General features: G+C 41.1%; 1 protein-coding gene across 1 annotated transcript in view; it reads right to left on the minus strand.

The window, feature by feature from the left end:
- Window positions 1-209: 209 nt before the first annotated feature.
- LOC115185473 (T-box transcription factor TBX18) overlaps window positions 210-19,137 on the minus strand; it is a 35,923-nt gene continuing 16,995 nt past the window's right edge. Inside the window, exons 6-8 of the mRNA XM_029745762.1 lie at window positions 13,841-13,905; window positions 3,788-3,879; window positions 210-958 (exon numbers count right to left, since the gene is read on the minus strand). Of these exons, the coding sequence (XP_029601622.1) occupies window positions 471-958; window positions 3,788-3,879; window positions 13,841-13,905 (645 nt within the window). The 3' untranslated portion in view covers window positions 210-470. The remainder of the gene's footprint in view (window positions 959-3,787; window positions 3,880-13,840; window positions 13,906-19,137) is intronic.

Genomic DNA, 19,137 nt, shown 5'->3' on the forward strand with positions numbered 1-19,137 from the left:
TGGAGTTTGTCTCTCTGTCTCTGTGTGTAACTGGAGTCTGTCTCTGTCTCTGTCTCTGTTTATAACTGGAGTCTGTCTCTCTTTCTCTGTCTCTGTTTATAACTGGAGTTTGTCTCTCTGTCTCTGTGTATAACTGGAGTCTGTCTCTCTGTCTCTGTTTATAACTGGAGTCTGTCTCCAGAATTGTTTATACCAGACCTCTGCAGATGTTTCAGTATCTCATAGTGTCCATTTATTCCTTTAATCAGATGTTTAGAAAAAAACAACATCAATAACAACAACGGGTACCTAATAACAATATCCCATTAGTGAGCGTAGTTCTCTCTCTTCAACACAAACAGTCTCCAAAGCTGTCGCTCTCTTTCTCCCCATAGGACTGTACATGTCTCGTCAATCCTCATTGGCTGGTGATTCCCACACCACACCCTCTCCACGGAGCAGCAGCCTGTTGCCGTAGAAACATCGAGGGGTCAGGTTTTAGAAACATGTCTCAGCTCATGTGGGCGGTGAAGTTGGCCTGCTGGTCTCCATTGAGCATGCCCAGACTGTCCGTCAGTGTTCCTACTTGGGGAGGAGCCGAGGAAAGGGTTCCGATTGGACACAGCGCCACCAGCAACCGCCATCTTGTCTGGGTTGGCTGCGATGTGAGTAAGGGGGTTGGAGTAACCGTAGAGACCGTACTGGGGGTAATGGAGGCAGATACTGTCCTGGGGGGGGACAGGTTGCAGGTAGCCAATCTGAGAGCAGAATACATCACTGTCATAAGCTGACGGTCTTCGCAACGCAGGAAGAGGGAAGGGGGAAGCGGGGTTTCCGTAGCGATGGAGGTTGTGCGCGTGTGCATGTGTTGGTCGGCTGATGGTGTAGTCCAGGGGAGAGAGAGAGCACACCTTGAACGGGGAGGAGCAAGGAGAAGAAGAGAGCAGGTGAGATGAACCTCCATGTGACCCCGGGACTCCTGCAGAGAGACAGACAGGGGGTCAGAGACACCAGTATCATTATAGACAGACAGATAGGGGGTCAGAGACACCAGTATCATTATAGACAGACAGGGGGTCAGAGACACCAGTATCATTATAGACAGACAGGGGGTCAGAGACACCAGTATCATTATAGACAGACAGGGGGTCAGAGACACCAGTATCATTATAGACAGACAGGGGGTCAGAGACACCAGTATCATTATAGACAGACAGGGGGTCAGAGACACCAGTATCATTATAGACAGACAGGGGGTCAGAGACACCAGTATCATTATCATTATAGACAGACAGGGGGTCAGAGACACCAGTATCATTATAGACAGACAGGGGGTCAGAGACACCAGTATCATTATAGACAGACAGGGGGTCAGAGACACCAGTATCATTATAGACAGACAGAGGGTCAGAGACACCAGAATCATTATAGACAGACAGGGGGTCAGAGACACCAGTATCATTATAGACAGACAGGGGGTCAGAGACACCAGTATCATTATAGACAGACAGACAGGGGGTCAGAGACCCCAGTATCATTATAGACAGACAGGGGGTCAGAGACACCAGTATCATTATAGACAGACAGGGGGTCAGAGACACCAGTATCATTATAGACAGACAGGGGGTCAGAGACACCAGTATCATTATAGACAGACAGGGGGTCAGAGACACCAGTATCATTTTAGACAGACAGGGGGTCAGAGACACCAGTATCATTATAGACAGACAGGGGGTCAGAGACACCAGTATCATTATAGACAGACAGAAAGGGGGTCAGAGACACCAGTATCATTATAGACAGACAGGGGGTCAGAGACACCAGTATCATTATAGACAGACAGGGGGCCAGAGACACCAGTATCATTATAGACAGACAGGGGGTCAGAGACACCAGTATCATTATAGACAGACAGGGGGCCAGAGACACCAGTATCATTATAGACAGACAGGGGGTCAGAGACACCAGTATCATTATAGACAGACAGTGGGTCAGAGACACCAGTATCATTATAGACAGACAGAAAGGGGGTCAGAGACACCAGTATCATTATAGACAGACAGACAGGGGGTCAGAGACACCAGTATCATTATAGACAGACAGGGGGTCAGAGACACCAGTATCATTATAGACAGACAGGGGGTCAGAGACACCAGTATCATTATAGACAGACAGACAGGGGGTCAGAGACACCAGTATCATTATAGACAGACAGGGGGTCAGAGACACCAGTATCATTATAGACAGACAGGGGGTCAGAGACACCAGTATCATTATAGACAGACAGGGGGTCAGAGACAACAGTATCAATATAGACAGACAGACAGGGGGTCAGAGACACCAGTATCATTATAGACAGACAGGGGGTCAGAGGCACCAGTATCATTATAGACAGACAGGGGGTCAGAGACACCAGTATCATTATAGACAGACAGACAGGGGGTCAGAGACACCAGTATCATTATAGACAGACAGGGGGCCAGAGACACCAGTATCATTATAGACAGACAGGGGGTCAGAGACACCAGTGTCATTATAGACAGACAGGGGTCAGAGACACCAGTATCATTATAGACAGTATCAGCTGTATCGTTATAGACAGACAGTATCAGCTGTATCGTTATAGACAGACAGTATCAGCTGTATCGTTATAGACAGACAGTATCAGCTGTATCGTTATAGACAGTAACAGCTGTATCGTTATAGACAGACAGTATCAGCTGTATCGTTATAGACAGACAGTATCAGCTGTATCATTATAGACAGACAGTATCAGCTGTATCGTTATAGACAGACAGTATCAGCTGTATCGTTATAGACAGACAGTATCAGCTGTATCGTTATAGACAGACAGTATCAGCTGTATCGTTATAGAAAGACAGTATCAGCTGTATCGTTATAGACAGACAGTCTCAGCTGTATCGTTATAGACAGTAACAGCTGTATCATTATAGACAGACAGTATCAGCTGTATTGTTATAGACAGACAGTATCAGCTGTATCGTTATAGACAGACAGTATCAGCTGTATCGTTATAGACAGACAGTATCAGCTGTATCATTATAGACAGACAGTATCAGATGTATCGTTATAGACAGACAGTATCAGCTGTATCGTTATAGACAGACAGTATCAGCTGTATCATTATAGACAGACAGTATCAGATGTATCGTTATAGACAGACAGTAACATCTGTATCATTATAGACAGACAGTATCAGCTGTATCATTATAGACAGACAGTATCAGATGTATCGTTATAGACAGACAGTATCAGATGTATCGTTATAGACAGACAGTATCAGATGTATCGTTATAGACAGTATCAGCTGTATCGTTATAGACAGAAAGTAACATCTGTATCATTATAGACAGACAGTATCAGATGTATCGTTATAGACAGACAGTATCAGCTGTATCATTATAGACAGACAGTATCAGCTGTATCGTTATAGATAGACAGTAACATCTGTATCGTTATAGACAGACAGTAACATCTGTATCGTTATAGACAGACAGTATCATCTGTATCATTATAGACAGACAGTATCAGCTGTATCGTTATAGACAGACAGTATCAGATGTATCGTTATAGACAGACAATAACAGCTGTATCGTTATAGACAGACAGTATCAGATGTATCGTTATAGACAGACAGTATCAGCTGTATCATTATAGACAGTCAGTATCAGATGTATCGTTATAGACAGACAGTATCAGCTGTATCATTATAGACATGGACATTAACTCAGAAAGTTGTTGTAGCAATAACTTTACAAACTTCTACTTCTAACACAAACGTTGTCACCTTGTTTCATTCCAGTGATGTCTTCAAACGTCATGGTTCTGAGAGAAGGACGCCAGAACCCATACGACTCAGCCAGAACCTCCAGGCCCATCCTGCAACACACACACACACACACAGTTAGATTATCCACAAACACATTCATAGTGTCAGATTCACCATGTGGCCAACAGAATGTGGACACCTGCTTGTCCGACATCTCATCCCAACATCATGGTCATTAATATGGAGTTGGTCCCCCCTTTGCTACTGTAACAACCTCCCATCTTCTGGGAAGGCTTTCCACTAGTTGTTGGACCATTGTTGTTTGTTATTCAGCAAGAAGAGTGTTAGTGAGGTGTTCCAATTAATCCCAAAGGTGTTCGATGGAGTTGAGGTCAGAGCCAGTCAAGTTCTTCCATACCGATCTCGATAAAGCATTTCTATATGAACTTCACTTTGTGCACAGGGGCATTGTAATGCTGAAACAGGATAAAGGCCTTCCCCAGACTGTTGCCACAAAGATTGAAGCACAGAATTTTCTAGAATGTAATTGGTTGTTGTAACTAAGGGGCCGAACCATGAAAAACAGCTCCAGACCATTATTCCTCCTCCACCAAACTTTACAGTTGGCACTATGCATTCGGGCAGGTAGCATTCTCCTGGCATCCGCCAAAACCGTCCGTCATACTGCCAGATGGTGAAGCGTGATTCATCACTCCAGAGAACACATTTCCACTGCTCCATAGTCCAATGGCGGTGAGCTTTACACCTCTCCAACTGACGCTTGGCATTGCGCATGGTGATCTGAGGCTTGTGTGCGGCTGCTCGGCCATGGAAACCCATTTCATGAAGCTCCAGACGAACAGTTATTGTGCTGACGTTGCTTCCAGAGGCAGTTTGGAACTCGTTGTGAGTGTTGCAACCGAGGACAGACGATTCTGACGAGCTACTTCAACACTCGGCGGTCCCGTTCTTTGAGCTTGTGTGGTCTACCACTTTGCGGCTGAGCCGTTGTTGCTCTTAGTCATTTCCACTTCACAATAACATGACTTGTTGGAAAGGTCGCATCCTATGACGGTGCCACATTGGAAGTCACTGAGCTCTTCAGTAAGACCATTCTCCTGCTATTGTTTGTCTACGGAGAATCCGTGGCTGTGTGGTCGACTTTATACACCTGTCAGCAACGGGTGTGGCTGAAAAAGCCAAAGCCACTCATTTAAAAGGGTGTCCACATAGTGTATCTACACAAACAGACTTATACACACAAAAACACCCTCCCTCTCTGGATCCTCCCACCAGGCATTGCAGCGGTTTGGCCTCTCTGGACCCTCCCACCAGGCATTGCAGCAGTTTGGCCTCCCTGGACCCTCCCACCAGGCATTGCAGCGGTGGACGTGACATCTTAACACGCGGTTTGGCCTCTCTGGACCCTCCCACCAGGCATTGCAGAGGTTTGGCCTCTCTGGACCCTCCCACCAGGCATTGCAGCGGTTTGGCCTCTCTGGTCTCCATGGAGGTAATTTGGGACATGAACCCGGCCGCTTGATTGGCCACTGCCAGCCCTGTATAGCGAGGGAATAACTTTCAAATGGCTTCATGAACAAATCATAACGCAGGAGCATGAAGACAGAGAATCACATACTATACCTCACCCTGATATACCTCACCCTGATATACCACACCCTGCTACCCCCCACAATACCTCACCCTGCTACCCCCCACTATACATCACCCTGCTATACCTCACCCTGCTATACCTCACCCTTCTACCTCACCCTACTACCCCCCACTATACCTCACCCTGCTACCTCACCCTGATATACCTCACCCTGCTATACCTCACCCTGCTACCCCCACTATACCTCACCCTGCTACCTCACCCTGATATACCTCACCCTGCTACCTCACCCTGCTACCTCACCCTGCTATACCTCACCCTACCTCACCCTAATATACCTCACCCTGCTACCCCCCCACTATACCTCACCCTGCTACCCCCCCACTATACCTCACCCTGCTACCCCCCACTATACCTCACCCTGCTACCCCCCACTATACCTCACCCTGCTATACCTCACCCTACTACCCGCCACTATACCTCACCCTGCTACCTCACCCTGATATACCTCACCCTGCTACCTCACCCTGCTACCCCCACTATACCTCAACCTGCTACCTCACCCTGATATACCTCACCCTGCTATACCTCACCCTGCTACCCCCACTATACCTCACCCTGCTACCCCCCCACTATACCTCACCCTGCTATACCTCACCCTGCTACCCCCCACTATACCTCACCCTGCTATACCTCACCCCACTATACCTCACCCTGCTACCCCCCACTATACCTCACCCTGCTACCCTCCACTATACCTCACCGTGCTATACCTCAACCTGCTACCCCCCCACTATACCTCACCCTGCTACCCCCCACTATACCTCACTCTGCTACCTCACCCCACTATACCTCACCCTGCTATATCTCACCCCACTATACCTCACCCTGCTACCCCCCACTATACCTCACCCTGCTACCCCTCCACTATACCTCACCCTGCTACCCCCCCACTATACCTCACCCTGCTACCCCCCACTATACATCACCCTGCTATACCTCACCCTGCAACCCCCCCACTATACCTCACCCTGCTATACCTCACCCTGCTACCCCCCACTATACCTCACCCTGCTAACCCCCCACTATACCTCACCCTGCTATACCTCACACCACTATACCTCACCCTGCTACCCCCCCACTATACCTCACCCTGCTATACCTCAACCTGCTACCCCCCCACTATACCTCACCCTTCTATACCTCACCCTGCTATCCCCCCACTATACCTCACCTTGCTATACCTCACCCTGCTATACCTCACCCTGCTATCCCCCCACTATACCTCACCTCACTATACCTCACCCTGCTACCCCCCCCACTATACCTCACCCTGCTACCCCCCACTATACCTCACCCTGCTACCCCCCACTATACCTCACCCTGCTACCCCCCCGCTATACCTCACCCTGCTATACCCCACCCTGCTACCCCCCACTATACCTCACCCTGCTATACCTCACCCTGCTACCCCCCACTATACCTCACCCTGCTATACCTCACTATACATCACCCTGCTATACCTCACCTTGCTACCCCCCACTATACCTCACCCTGCTACTCCCCACTATACCTCACCCTGCTATACCTCACCCTGCTACCCCCCCACTATACCTCACCCTGCTATACCTCACCCTGCTACCCCCCCACTTTACCTCACCCTGCTATACCTCACCCTGCTACCCCCCCACTATACCTCACCCTGCTACCCCCCCCACTATACCTCACCCTGCTATACCTCACCCTGCTACCCCCCACTATACCTCACTCTGCTATACCTCACCCTGCTACCCCCCCACTATACCTCACCCTGCTACCCCCCCACTATACCTCACCCTGCTATACCTCACCCTGCTACACCCCACTATGCCTCACCCTGCTACCTCACCCCACTATACCTCACCCTGCTATACCTCACCCTGCTATACCTCACCCTGCTACCCCCCACTATACCTCACCCTGCTAACCCCCCACTATACCTCACCCTGATACCACCCCACTATACCTCACCCTGCTATACCTCACCCTGCTAACCCCCACTATACCTCACCCTGCTATACCTCACCCTGCTACCCCCCCACTATACCTCACCCTGCTACCTCACCCTGCTATACCTCACCCTGCTAACCCCCCAAACCTCACCCTGCCACCCCCCACAATACCTCACCCTGCTACCCCCCCACTATACCTCACCCTGCTACCCCCACTATACCTCACCCTGCTACCCCCCACAATACCTCACCCTGCTACCCCCCACTATACCTCACCCTGCTACCCCCCCCACTATACCTCACCCTGCTACCCCCCCACTATACCTCACCCTGCTACCCCCCCACTATACCTCACCCTGCTATACCTCACCCTGCTATACCTCACCCTGCTACCCCCCCCACTATACCTCACCCTGCTACCACCCCACTATACCTCACCCTGCTATACCTCACCCTGCTACCACCCCACTATACCTCACCCTGCTATACCTCACCCTGCTACCCCCCACTATACATCACCCTGCTATACCTCACCCCACTATACCTCACCCTGCTATACCCCCCCACTATACCTCACCCTGCTACCCCCCACTATACCTCACCCTGCTACCCCCCCACTATACCTCACCCTGCTACCCCCCACTATACCTCACCCTGCTACCCCCCACTATACCTCACCCTGCTACCCCCCACTATACCTCACCCTGCTACCCCCCCACTATACCTCACCCTGCTACCCCCCACTATACCTCACCCTGCTACCCCCACTATACCTCACCCTGCTACCCCCCCCACTATACCTCCCCCTGCTACCCCCCACTATACCTCACCCTGCTACCCCCCACCATACCTCACTCTACTACCCCAACACTATACCTCACCTTACTACCCCCCCCACCGTACCTCACCCTGCTACCCCCCACCGTACCTCACTCTAGTACCCCCCACTATACCTCACCCTGCTACCCCCCACCGTACCTCACTCTACTACCCCAACACTATACCTCACTCTACTACCCCAACACTATACCTCACCCTGCTACACCAGTAACAGTGATGAGACAAGACTGTAACTACCAATTGGATAAAACGAAATTGGGGAGTTTTCAAAAGAAATCTGCATTCATTTTGTTTGTAGACATTTTTTTTACCATTGATTCAACATATACTGTAGGTTTTCTGTGAAATAAAATGAGAACATTGACTTATTCACCAAAACACAACAGAATGATATCTTCTCAATTTAGTCATTTTAACAACCAGTTATGCCAAAAAAATGTAATATACAGTACATTACACTGTTGTAACATTAGACAATACAATTACAATACCCAGTAAAATTAACCGAACATCAAATTTCTATCATTTTTATCTGTGATAATTGAAGAGATTTCTCCACAATGGAATCAGAATAAAAGAAATGACAGAAACATAATGTTTAGTAGGCTCTAGTTTGCATCGAGCAGGGGCTTGAGCATTTGGCCATAGGTTCTCATCGAAATCGCAGTAAATATCCTCATTTGTTCATGCACCTGGTGTAAAAAGCTTTTTGGCCTGAAGGAGGAATGGTACACTCATTTGGATGGGAATTTTCCCGTATTTTATTGTACTTGTAATGGTCCTGTACGTGGCTCAGTTCATAAGAGAACTGGCAACACCAGAGTTATGGGTTCGATTCCCACTGGGGTCAAATACCAAAACGTGCGGACTGATGAAAGTGTCTGCTACGTAAGCTGCATAGACAGGGCATTCGGAAAGTATTCAGACCCTTGACTTTTCCCATATTTTGTTACGTTACAGTCTTTTCTTAAAATTCAATCTACACCACAATACCCCCTAATGACAAAGCGAAAACAGGTTTTTAGAAATTGTATTCGATATAAAAAAACAGAAATACCTTATCAACATACGAATTCAGACCCTTTGCTATGAGATGTGAAATTGAGCTCAGTTGAATCCTGTTTCCATTGATCATCCTTGAGATGTTTCTACAACTTGACTGGAGTCCACCTGTGGTAAATTCAATTAATTGGACATGATTTGGAAAGGCACACACCTGTCTATATAAAAGGTCCCACAGTTGACAGTGCATGTTAGAGCAAAAACCAAGCCTTGAGGTCGAAGGAATTGTCCGTAGAGCTCAGAGACAGGATTGTGTTGAGGCACAGATCTGGGGAAGGGTACCAAAACATTTCTGCAGCATTGAAGGTCCCCAAGAACACAGTGGCCTCCATCATTCTTAAATGGAAGATGTTTGGAACCACCAAGAATCTTCCTAGAGAGCTGGCTGCCCAGCCAAACTGAGCAATCGGGTGAAAAGGGCCTTGGTCAGGGAGGTGACCATTAACCCGCTGGTCACTCTGACAGACTTCCAGAGTTCATCTGTGGAGATGGGAGAACTTTCCAGAAGGACAACCATCTCTGCAGCACTCCACCAATCAGGCATTTATGGTAGAGTGGCCAGACGGAAGCCACTCCTCAGTAAAACATTTAATTAGTTTGCCTCTATTGTCTATTTATTGCCTTACCTCCCTAATCTTCTACATTTGCACACTAGATTTTTCTATTGTGTTATTGATTGTACGTTTGTTTATGTGTAACTCTGTGTTGTTGTTTTTGTCGCACTGCTTTGCTTTATCTTGGCCAGGTCACAGTTGTAAATGAGAACTTGTTCTCAACTAGCCTACCTGGTTAAATAAAGGTGAAATATATATTTTTTAAAGGCACATGACAATCCGATTGGAGTTTGCCAAAAGCACCTAAAGGACTATCAGACCATGAGAAACAAGATTCTCTGGTCTGATGAATACAAGATTGAACTCTTTGGCCTGAATGCCAAGTGTCACGCCTGGAGGAAACCTGGCACCATCCCTACGGTGAAGCATGGTGGTGGCAGCATCATGCTGTGGGGATGTTTTTCAGCAGCAGGGACTGGGAGACTAGCCAGGATCGAGGGAAAGATGAACGGAGCAAAGTACAGAGATCCTTGATGAAAACCTGCTCCAGAGTGCTCAGGACCTCAGACTGGGGCGAAGGTTCATCATCCGACAGGACAACGACCCTAAGCACACAGCCAAGACAACGCAGGAGTGGCTTCGGGACAAGTCTCTGAAGGTCATTGAGTGGCCCAGCCAGAGCCCGGACTTGAACCTGATCGAACATCTCTGGAGAGACCTGAAAATATCTGGGCAGTGACGCTCCCCATCCAACTTGACAGAGTTTGAGAGGATCTGCAGAGAAGAATGGGAGAAACTCCCCAAATACAGGTGTGCCAAGCTTGTAGCATAATACCCAAGAAGACTTGAGGCTGTAATCACTGCCAAAGGTGCTTCAACAAAGTACTGAGTAAAGGGTCTGAATACTTATGTAAATGTGATATTTCAGTTTTTTAATTTTTTATAAATTTGCAATAATTTCTAAAAACCAGTTTTTGCTTAGTCATTATGGTGTATTGTGCATAGATTGACCAGGATATTTTGGGGGAATCCATTTTTGAATAAGTCTGTAATGTAACAAAATGTGAAGAAACTAGGAAACTAGAAACTAGGCATAATCTGTACTATACTGCTCACTGTTTAGCACATGAACTCACATGAGAATCCTTAAAGAGAAGGGTGGGGCTAAGGCTTAAGAGGGTGTGAGCGAGTGTCAAGTGTCAGTGTGCAGCGGTAGGACGGAGTCGGGCGCAGGACACATAACTGAGTAAGAGACGTACTTTACTTGAAAAGAAACAACAATGATTTCCACGCAGGGAAAAACACACCAGCGCACAGAAGCCTTGAACACTAAATAAAGAACAAACACGCACAAAACCATGTGGGAACCAGAGGGTTAAATAGGGAATAAATTATAATGTAATGGGAACCAGGTGTGTACAATCAAGACAGAACAACATAGAAAAAGAAACGTAGATCGGTGGCAGCTAGAAAGCCGGTGACGTCGACCGCCGAACGCCACCCGAACAAGGAGAGGCACCAACTTCGGCGGAAGTCGTGACAGCAAGGCTGAATGGGTGTAGACAACGAAGATCTCTCAGTAGGTACCAAAACATTCAGGGGCCATTTACTAAAAAGTGAGTTTACAAGTTGAACAACTTTCATAGCAGAATTACTTTCCCATTGTTTCCTCAAATGCAGTGTATGATATACCATTTTGTAGCTCTGAGTCTCTACTTTTATCCAATGTAAAAAAACACACTCAAATTTCGCTACATAAGACCGAATCAAGGCGGTCGGTCACAAATGTGGAAAAAGTCAAGAGGTTTGAATACTTTCAGTATGCACTGTATTACAGTATTACACTACTATACGGTATTACAGTACCCCCCTCTATAGGTTTTACCAAACATTTAAGTGATCATCAACTGAGAGCAGTTTTGTGTGTTTTTTTTGATGATCTGTCAAGAGTTGTGAAAATGTATCACATACTGGTGAAAACTGCACCAAAGCCATTAAAAAAAAGTAAAGTCTGATGTACTGTATGTTGTAATTATATCTGGTCAATACATTTAGTTTTTGTATCAATGATTGTGAAAGATTTCTTTAAATGATCACACTTTTGATTGGACAAGAGATGGAAATGATGGAAATGTGATTTGGGTATTGTGCATTGTCTAATGTGAAAACAATTGTAGAATAATAGTGAAGACATCAAAACTATGAATAAACACATATGGAATCATGTAGTAAACAAAAAAGTGTTAAACAAATAAAAAAATGTGTTGTATTTGAGATTCTTCAAATTAGCCACCCTTTACCTTGATGACAGCTTTGCACACTCTTGGCATTCTCTCAACCAGCTTCATGAGGTAGTCACCTGGAATGCATTTCAATTAACAGGTGTGCTCTTTAAAAGTTAATTTGTGGAATTTATTTCCTTCTTAATGCGTTTGAGCCAATCAGTTGTGTTGTAACAAGGTAGGGGTGGTATACAGAAGATAGCCCTATTTGGTAAAAGACCAAGTCCATATTATGGCAAGAACAGCTCAAATAAGCAAAGAAAAATGACAGTCCATCATTACTTTAACACATGAAGGTCAGTCAATACGGAAAATTTCAAGAACTTTGAAAGTTTCTTCAAGTACTGTCGCAAAAACCATCAAGTGCTATGAGGAAACTGGCTCGCATGAGGACCGCCACAGGAAAGGAAGATCCAGAGTTACCTCTGCTGCAGAGGATAAGTTCAATAGAGTTAACTGCCACAAAAATTGCAGCCCAAATAAATGCTTCAGAGTTCAAGTAACAGACACATCTCAACATCAGCTGTTCAGAGGAGACTGCGTGAAATCAGGCCTTCATGGTCGAATTGCTGCAAAGAAATCACTACTAAAGGACACCAGTAAGAAGAAGAGACTTGCTTGGGCAAAGAAACATGAGCAATTGACATTAGACTTTTGGAAATCTGTCCTATGGTCTGATGAGGCCAAATCTGAGATTTTTGGTTCCAACCGCCGTATCTTTGTGAGACGTAGTAGGTGAACAGATAATTGCTGTCTGTGATTTTTTTTTTTATTCAATGCACACTTAACTACCACAGCATTCTGCTGCGATATGCCATCCCATCTGGTTTGCGCTTCGTGGGACTATCATTTGTTTTTCAACAGGACAATGACCCAACACACCTCCAGGCTGTGTAAGGGCTATTTGACCAAGAAGGAGAGTGATGGAGTGCTGCATCAGATGACCTGGCCTCCACAATCACCCGACCTCAACCCAATTGAGATGGTTTGGAATTGAACTGCAGAGTGAAGGAAAAGCAGCTAATAAGTGCTCAGCATATGTGGGAACTCCTTCAAGACTGTTGGAAAAGCATTCCAGGTGAAGCTGGTTGAGAGAATGCCAAGAGTGTGCAGAGCTGTCATCAAGGCAAAGGGTGGCTACTTTGATGAATCTAAAATCTAAAATATATTTTGATTTGTTTATCACTTTTTATGGTTACTACATGATTCCATATGTGTTATTTCAGTTTTAATATCTTCACTACTATTCTACAATGTAGAAAATAGTCAAAATAAAGAAAAACCCTTTAATGAGTAGCTGTGTCCAAACTTTTGACTGGTGCTGTATATATACTGAATATATTATTTATGCACACACACTGTCATATACATACACCTTATGGAAAAATACACCTTATGAAAAAGTGAGGACTGTGAAGAGACACAAGCAGGCAGAAATACTATACACAGGTATACATAGATATCGTGTGAAATGTACGCATTCACTACTGTAAGTCGCTCTGGATAAGAGCGTCTGCTAAATGACTAAAATGTAAAATTTAATTGTGTTGTAGAGTAGTGGCTTGAGGGCACACACAATCACACACACACACACACACACACACACACACACACACACACACACACACACACACACACACACACACACACACACACACACACACACACACATACACATACACACACACACACACACACACACACACACACAGCCCAGTGCAACTCACCGGTTTCTTCCGGAGTCTCTGAAGCCTTTGGCAAATGGGTTCCTGTCGATCTTCAGCTTGGTGATCTGTACACAACACAGCAATAACCATAACACAACCATAACACAACCACAACACAACCATAACACAACCATAACACAACCACAAGACAACCACAACACAACCATAACACAACCATAACACAACCATAACACAACCACAAAACAACCACAATACAACCATAACACAACCATAACACAACCATAACACAACCATAACACAACCACAACACAACCATAACACAACCATAACATCTAAACACAACACAACTATAAACTATAACATCTAAAAACAACACAACTATAAACCATAAAATCTAAACACAACAACACAACTATAAACCATAACACAACCATAACATCTAAACACAACAAAGCAATAATCATAACATCTAAAAACATCAAAGCAATAATCATAACATCTAAACACAACAAAGCAATAATCATAACATCTAAAAACATCAAAGCAATAATCATAACAACATACCGGAATATTTTCTCAAACATCAGGTTTTTATGAATAGAAGTTCATTTCCATAAAGGTTAGAATTGGAATTGATCTTTACATTATATATATCATCTATATAATAACAACAAAATCATCAGGAATTGATCTTTACATCTCCTGATTTGTTGTAAACAACTGATGATGTTGGTGTTATATGAATATATACTGCTCAAAAAAATAAAGGGAACACAAACATATATATATATATATATATATATATATATATATATATATATATGATGTTGGTGTTATTATATAGATGATGATGATGGTGTTATTATATAGATGATGATGGTGTTATTATATAGATGATGATGGTGTTATTATATAGATGATGATGGTGTTATTATATAGATGATGATGGTGTTATTATATAGGTGATGATGGTGTTATTATATAGGTGATGATGGTGTTATTATATAGATGATGTTGTTAGTGTTATTATATAGATGATGATGATGGTGTTATTATATAGATGATGATGTTGGTGTTATTATATAGATGTTGTTGGTGTTATTATATAGATAATGTTGGTGTTATTATATAGGTGATGTTGTTGGTGTTATTATATAGATGATGTTGTTGGTGTTATTATATAGGTGATGTTGTTGGTGTTATTATATAGATGATGATGTTGGTGTTATTATATAGATGATGTTGGTGTTATTATATAGATGATGATGTTGGTGTTATTATATAGATGATGATGTTGGTGTTATTATATAGATGATGTTGTTGGTGTTATTATATAGATGATGATGTTGGTGTTAATATATAGATGTTGTTGGTGTTATTATATAGATGATGTTGTTGGTGTTATTATATATATGATGTTGGTGTTATTATATAGATGATGTTGGTGTTATTATATAGGTGATGTTGGTGTTATTATATAGATGATGTTGGTGTTATTATATAGATGATGATGTTGGTGTTATTATATAGATGATGATGTTGGTGTTATTATATAGATGATGATGTTGGTGTTATTATATAGATGATGATGTTGGTGTTATTATATAGATGATGATGTTGGTGTTATTATATAGATGTTGTTGGTGTTATTATAGATGATGATGGTGTTATTATATAGATGATGATGGTGTTATTATATAGATGATGATGGTGTTATTATATAGATGATGATGATGGTGTTATTATATAGATGATGATGTTGGGGTTATTATATAGATGATGTTGTTGGTGTTATTATATAGATGAAGATGGTGTTATTATATAGATGACGATGATGGTGTTATTATATAGATGATGATGGTGTTATTATATAGATGTTGTTGGTGTTATTATATAGGTGATGTTGGTGTTATTATATAGATGATGATGGTGTTATTATATAGGTGATGTTGTTGGTGTTATTATATAGATGATGATGCTGTTATTATACAGGTGATGTTGTTGGTGTTATTATATAGAGAATGCTGTTGGTGTTATTATATAGGTGATGATGGTGTTATTATATAGGTGATGATGGTGTTATTATATAGACGATGATGTTGGTGTTATTATATAGGTGATGATGGTGTTATTATATATATGATGATGGTGTTATTATATAGATGATGTTGGTGTTATAATATAGATGTTGTTGGTGTTATTATATAGATGATGTTGTTGGTGTTATTATATAGGTCATGTTGGTGTTATTATATAGGTGATGATGTTGGTGTTATTATATAGATGTTGTTGGTGTTATTATATAGGTCATGTTGGTGTTATTATATATATGATGATGGTGTTATTATATAGATGATGTTGGTGTTATTATATAGATGTTGTTGGTGTTATTATATAGATGATGTTGTTGGTGTTATTATATAGATGATGTTGTTGGTGTTATTATATAGGTGATGATGTTGGTGTTATTATATAGATGTTGTTGGTGTTATTATATAGGTGATGATGGTGTTATTATATAGATGATGATGTTGGTGTTATTATATAGATGATGTTGTTGGTGTTATTATATAGGTGATGTTGTTGGTGTTATTATATAGATGATGATGGTGTTATTATATAGATGATGATGGTGTTATTATATAGATGATGATGTTGGTGTTATTATATAGATGATGTTGTTGGTGCTATTATATAGGTGATGTTGCTGGTGTTATTATATAGATGATGATGGTGTTATTATATAGATGATGATGGTGTTATTATATAGATGATGATGGTGTTATTATATAGATGATGATGTTGGTGTTATTATATAGATGTTGTTTGTGTTATTATATAGATGATGATGGTGTTATTATATAGATGATGATGTTGGTGTTATTATATAGAGGATGTTGTTGGTGTTATTATATAGATGATGATGGTGTTATTATATAGATGATGATGTTGGTGTTATTATATAGATGATGATGTTGGTGTTATTATATAGATGATGCTGTTGTTGTTATTATATAGATGATGATGATGGTGTTATTTTATAGATGATGTTGTTGGTGTTATTATATAGATGATGTAGTTGGTGTTATTATATAGATGATGATGGTGTTATTATATAGATGTTGGTGTTATTATATAGATGATGATGGTGTTATTATATAGATGATGATGTTGGTGTTATTATATAGATGATGTTGTTGGTGTTATTATATAGATGATGATGGTGTTATTATATAGATGATGTTGTTGGTGTTACTATATAGATGATGTTGGTGTTATTATATAGATGATGATGGTGTTATTATATAGATGATGTTGTTGGTGTTATTATATAGATTATGTTGTTGGTGTTATTATATAGATGATGATGGTGTTATTATATAGATGATGTTGTTGGTGTTATTATATAGATGATGTTGTTGGTGTTGTTATATAGGTGATGTTGTTGGTGTTATTATATAGATGATGATGGTGTTATTATATAGATGATGATGTTGTTGTTATTATATAGGTGATGATGGTGTTATTATATAGATGATGTTGGTGTTATTATATAGGTGATGTTGTTGGTGTTATTATATAGATGATGATGATGGTGTTATTATATATATGATGTTGGTGTTATTATATAGATGATGTTGTTGGTGTTATTATATAGATGTTGTTGTTGGTGTTATTATATAGGTGATGTTGGTGTTATTATATAGATGATGTTGGTGTTATTATATAGATGATGATGTTGGTGTTATTATATAGATGATGTTGGTGTTATTATATAGATGATGATGGTGTTATTATATAGATGATGATGATGGTGTTATTATATAGATGATGATGTTGGTGTTATTATATAGATGATGTTGTTGGTGTTATTATATAGATGATGATGGTGTTATTATATAGATGATGATGATGGTGTTATTATATAGATGATGATGGTGTTATTATATAGATGATGATGATGGTGTTATTATATAGATGTTGTTGGTGTTATTATATAGGTGATGTTGGTGTTATTATATAGATGATGATGGTGTTATTATATAGGTGATGTTGTTGGTGTTATTATATAGATGATGATGCTGTTATTATACAGGTGATGTTGTTGGTGTTATTATATAGATGATGATGTTGGTGTTATTATATAGGTGATGATGGTGTTATTATATAGGTGATGATGGTGTTATTATATAGACGATGATGTTGGTGTTATTATATAGGTGATGATGGTGTTATTATATATATGATGATGGTGTTATTATATAGATGATGTTGGTGTTATTATATAGATGTTGTTGGTGTTATTATATAGATGATGTTGTTGGTGTTATTATATAGGTCATGTTGGTGTTATTATATATATGATGATGGTGTTATTATATAGATGATGTTGGTGTTATTATATAGATGTTGTTGGTGTTATTATATAGATGATGTTGTTGGTGTTATTATATAGATGATGATTTTGGTGTTATTATATAGATGATGATGTTGGTGTTATTGTATAGATGATGTTGTTGGTGTTATTATATAGATGATGTTGTTGGTGTTATTATATAGATGATGTTGTTGGTGTTATTATATAGGTGATGTTGTTGGTGTTATTATATAGATGATGATGGTGTTATTATATAGATGATGATGTTGGTGTTATTATATAGATGATGTTGTTGGTGCTATTATATAGGTGATGTTGTTGGTGTTATTATATAGATGATGATGGTGTTATTATATAGATGATGATGGTGTTATTATATAGATGATGATGGTGTTATTATATAGATGATGATGTTGGTGTTATTATATAGATGATGATGTTGGTGTTATTATATAGATGATGTTGTTGGTGTTATTATATAGATGATGATGGTGTTATTATATAGATGATGATGGTGTTATTATATAGATGATGATGGTGTTATTATATAGATGATGATGATGGTGTTATTATATAGATGTTGTTGGTGTTATTATATAGGTGATGTTGGTGTTATTATATAGATGATGATGGTGTTATTATATAGGTGATGTGTTGGTGTTATATATAGATGCTGATGCTGTATTATACAGGTGATGTTGTTGGTGTTATTATATAGAGAATGCTGTTGGTGTTAATATATAGGTGATGATGGTGTTATTATATAGGTGATGATGGTGTTATTATATAGACGATGATGTTGGTGTTATTATATAGGTGATGATGGTGTTATTATATAGATGATGATGGTGTTATTATATAGATGATGATGGTGTTATTATATAGATGTTGTTGTGTTATGTTTTATATAGATGATGTTGTTGGGTTATTATATAGGTATGTTGGTGTTATTATATAG

This window comes from Salmo trutta, unplaced genomic scaffold, assembly GCF_901001165.1.
Source record: "Salmo trutta unplaced genomic scaffold, fSalTru1.1, whole genome shotgun sequence".
NCBI classification, from domain to species: domain Eukaryota; kingdom Metazoa; phylum Chordata; class Actinopteri; order Salmoniformes; family Salmonidae; genus Salmo; species Salmo trutta.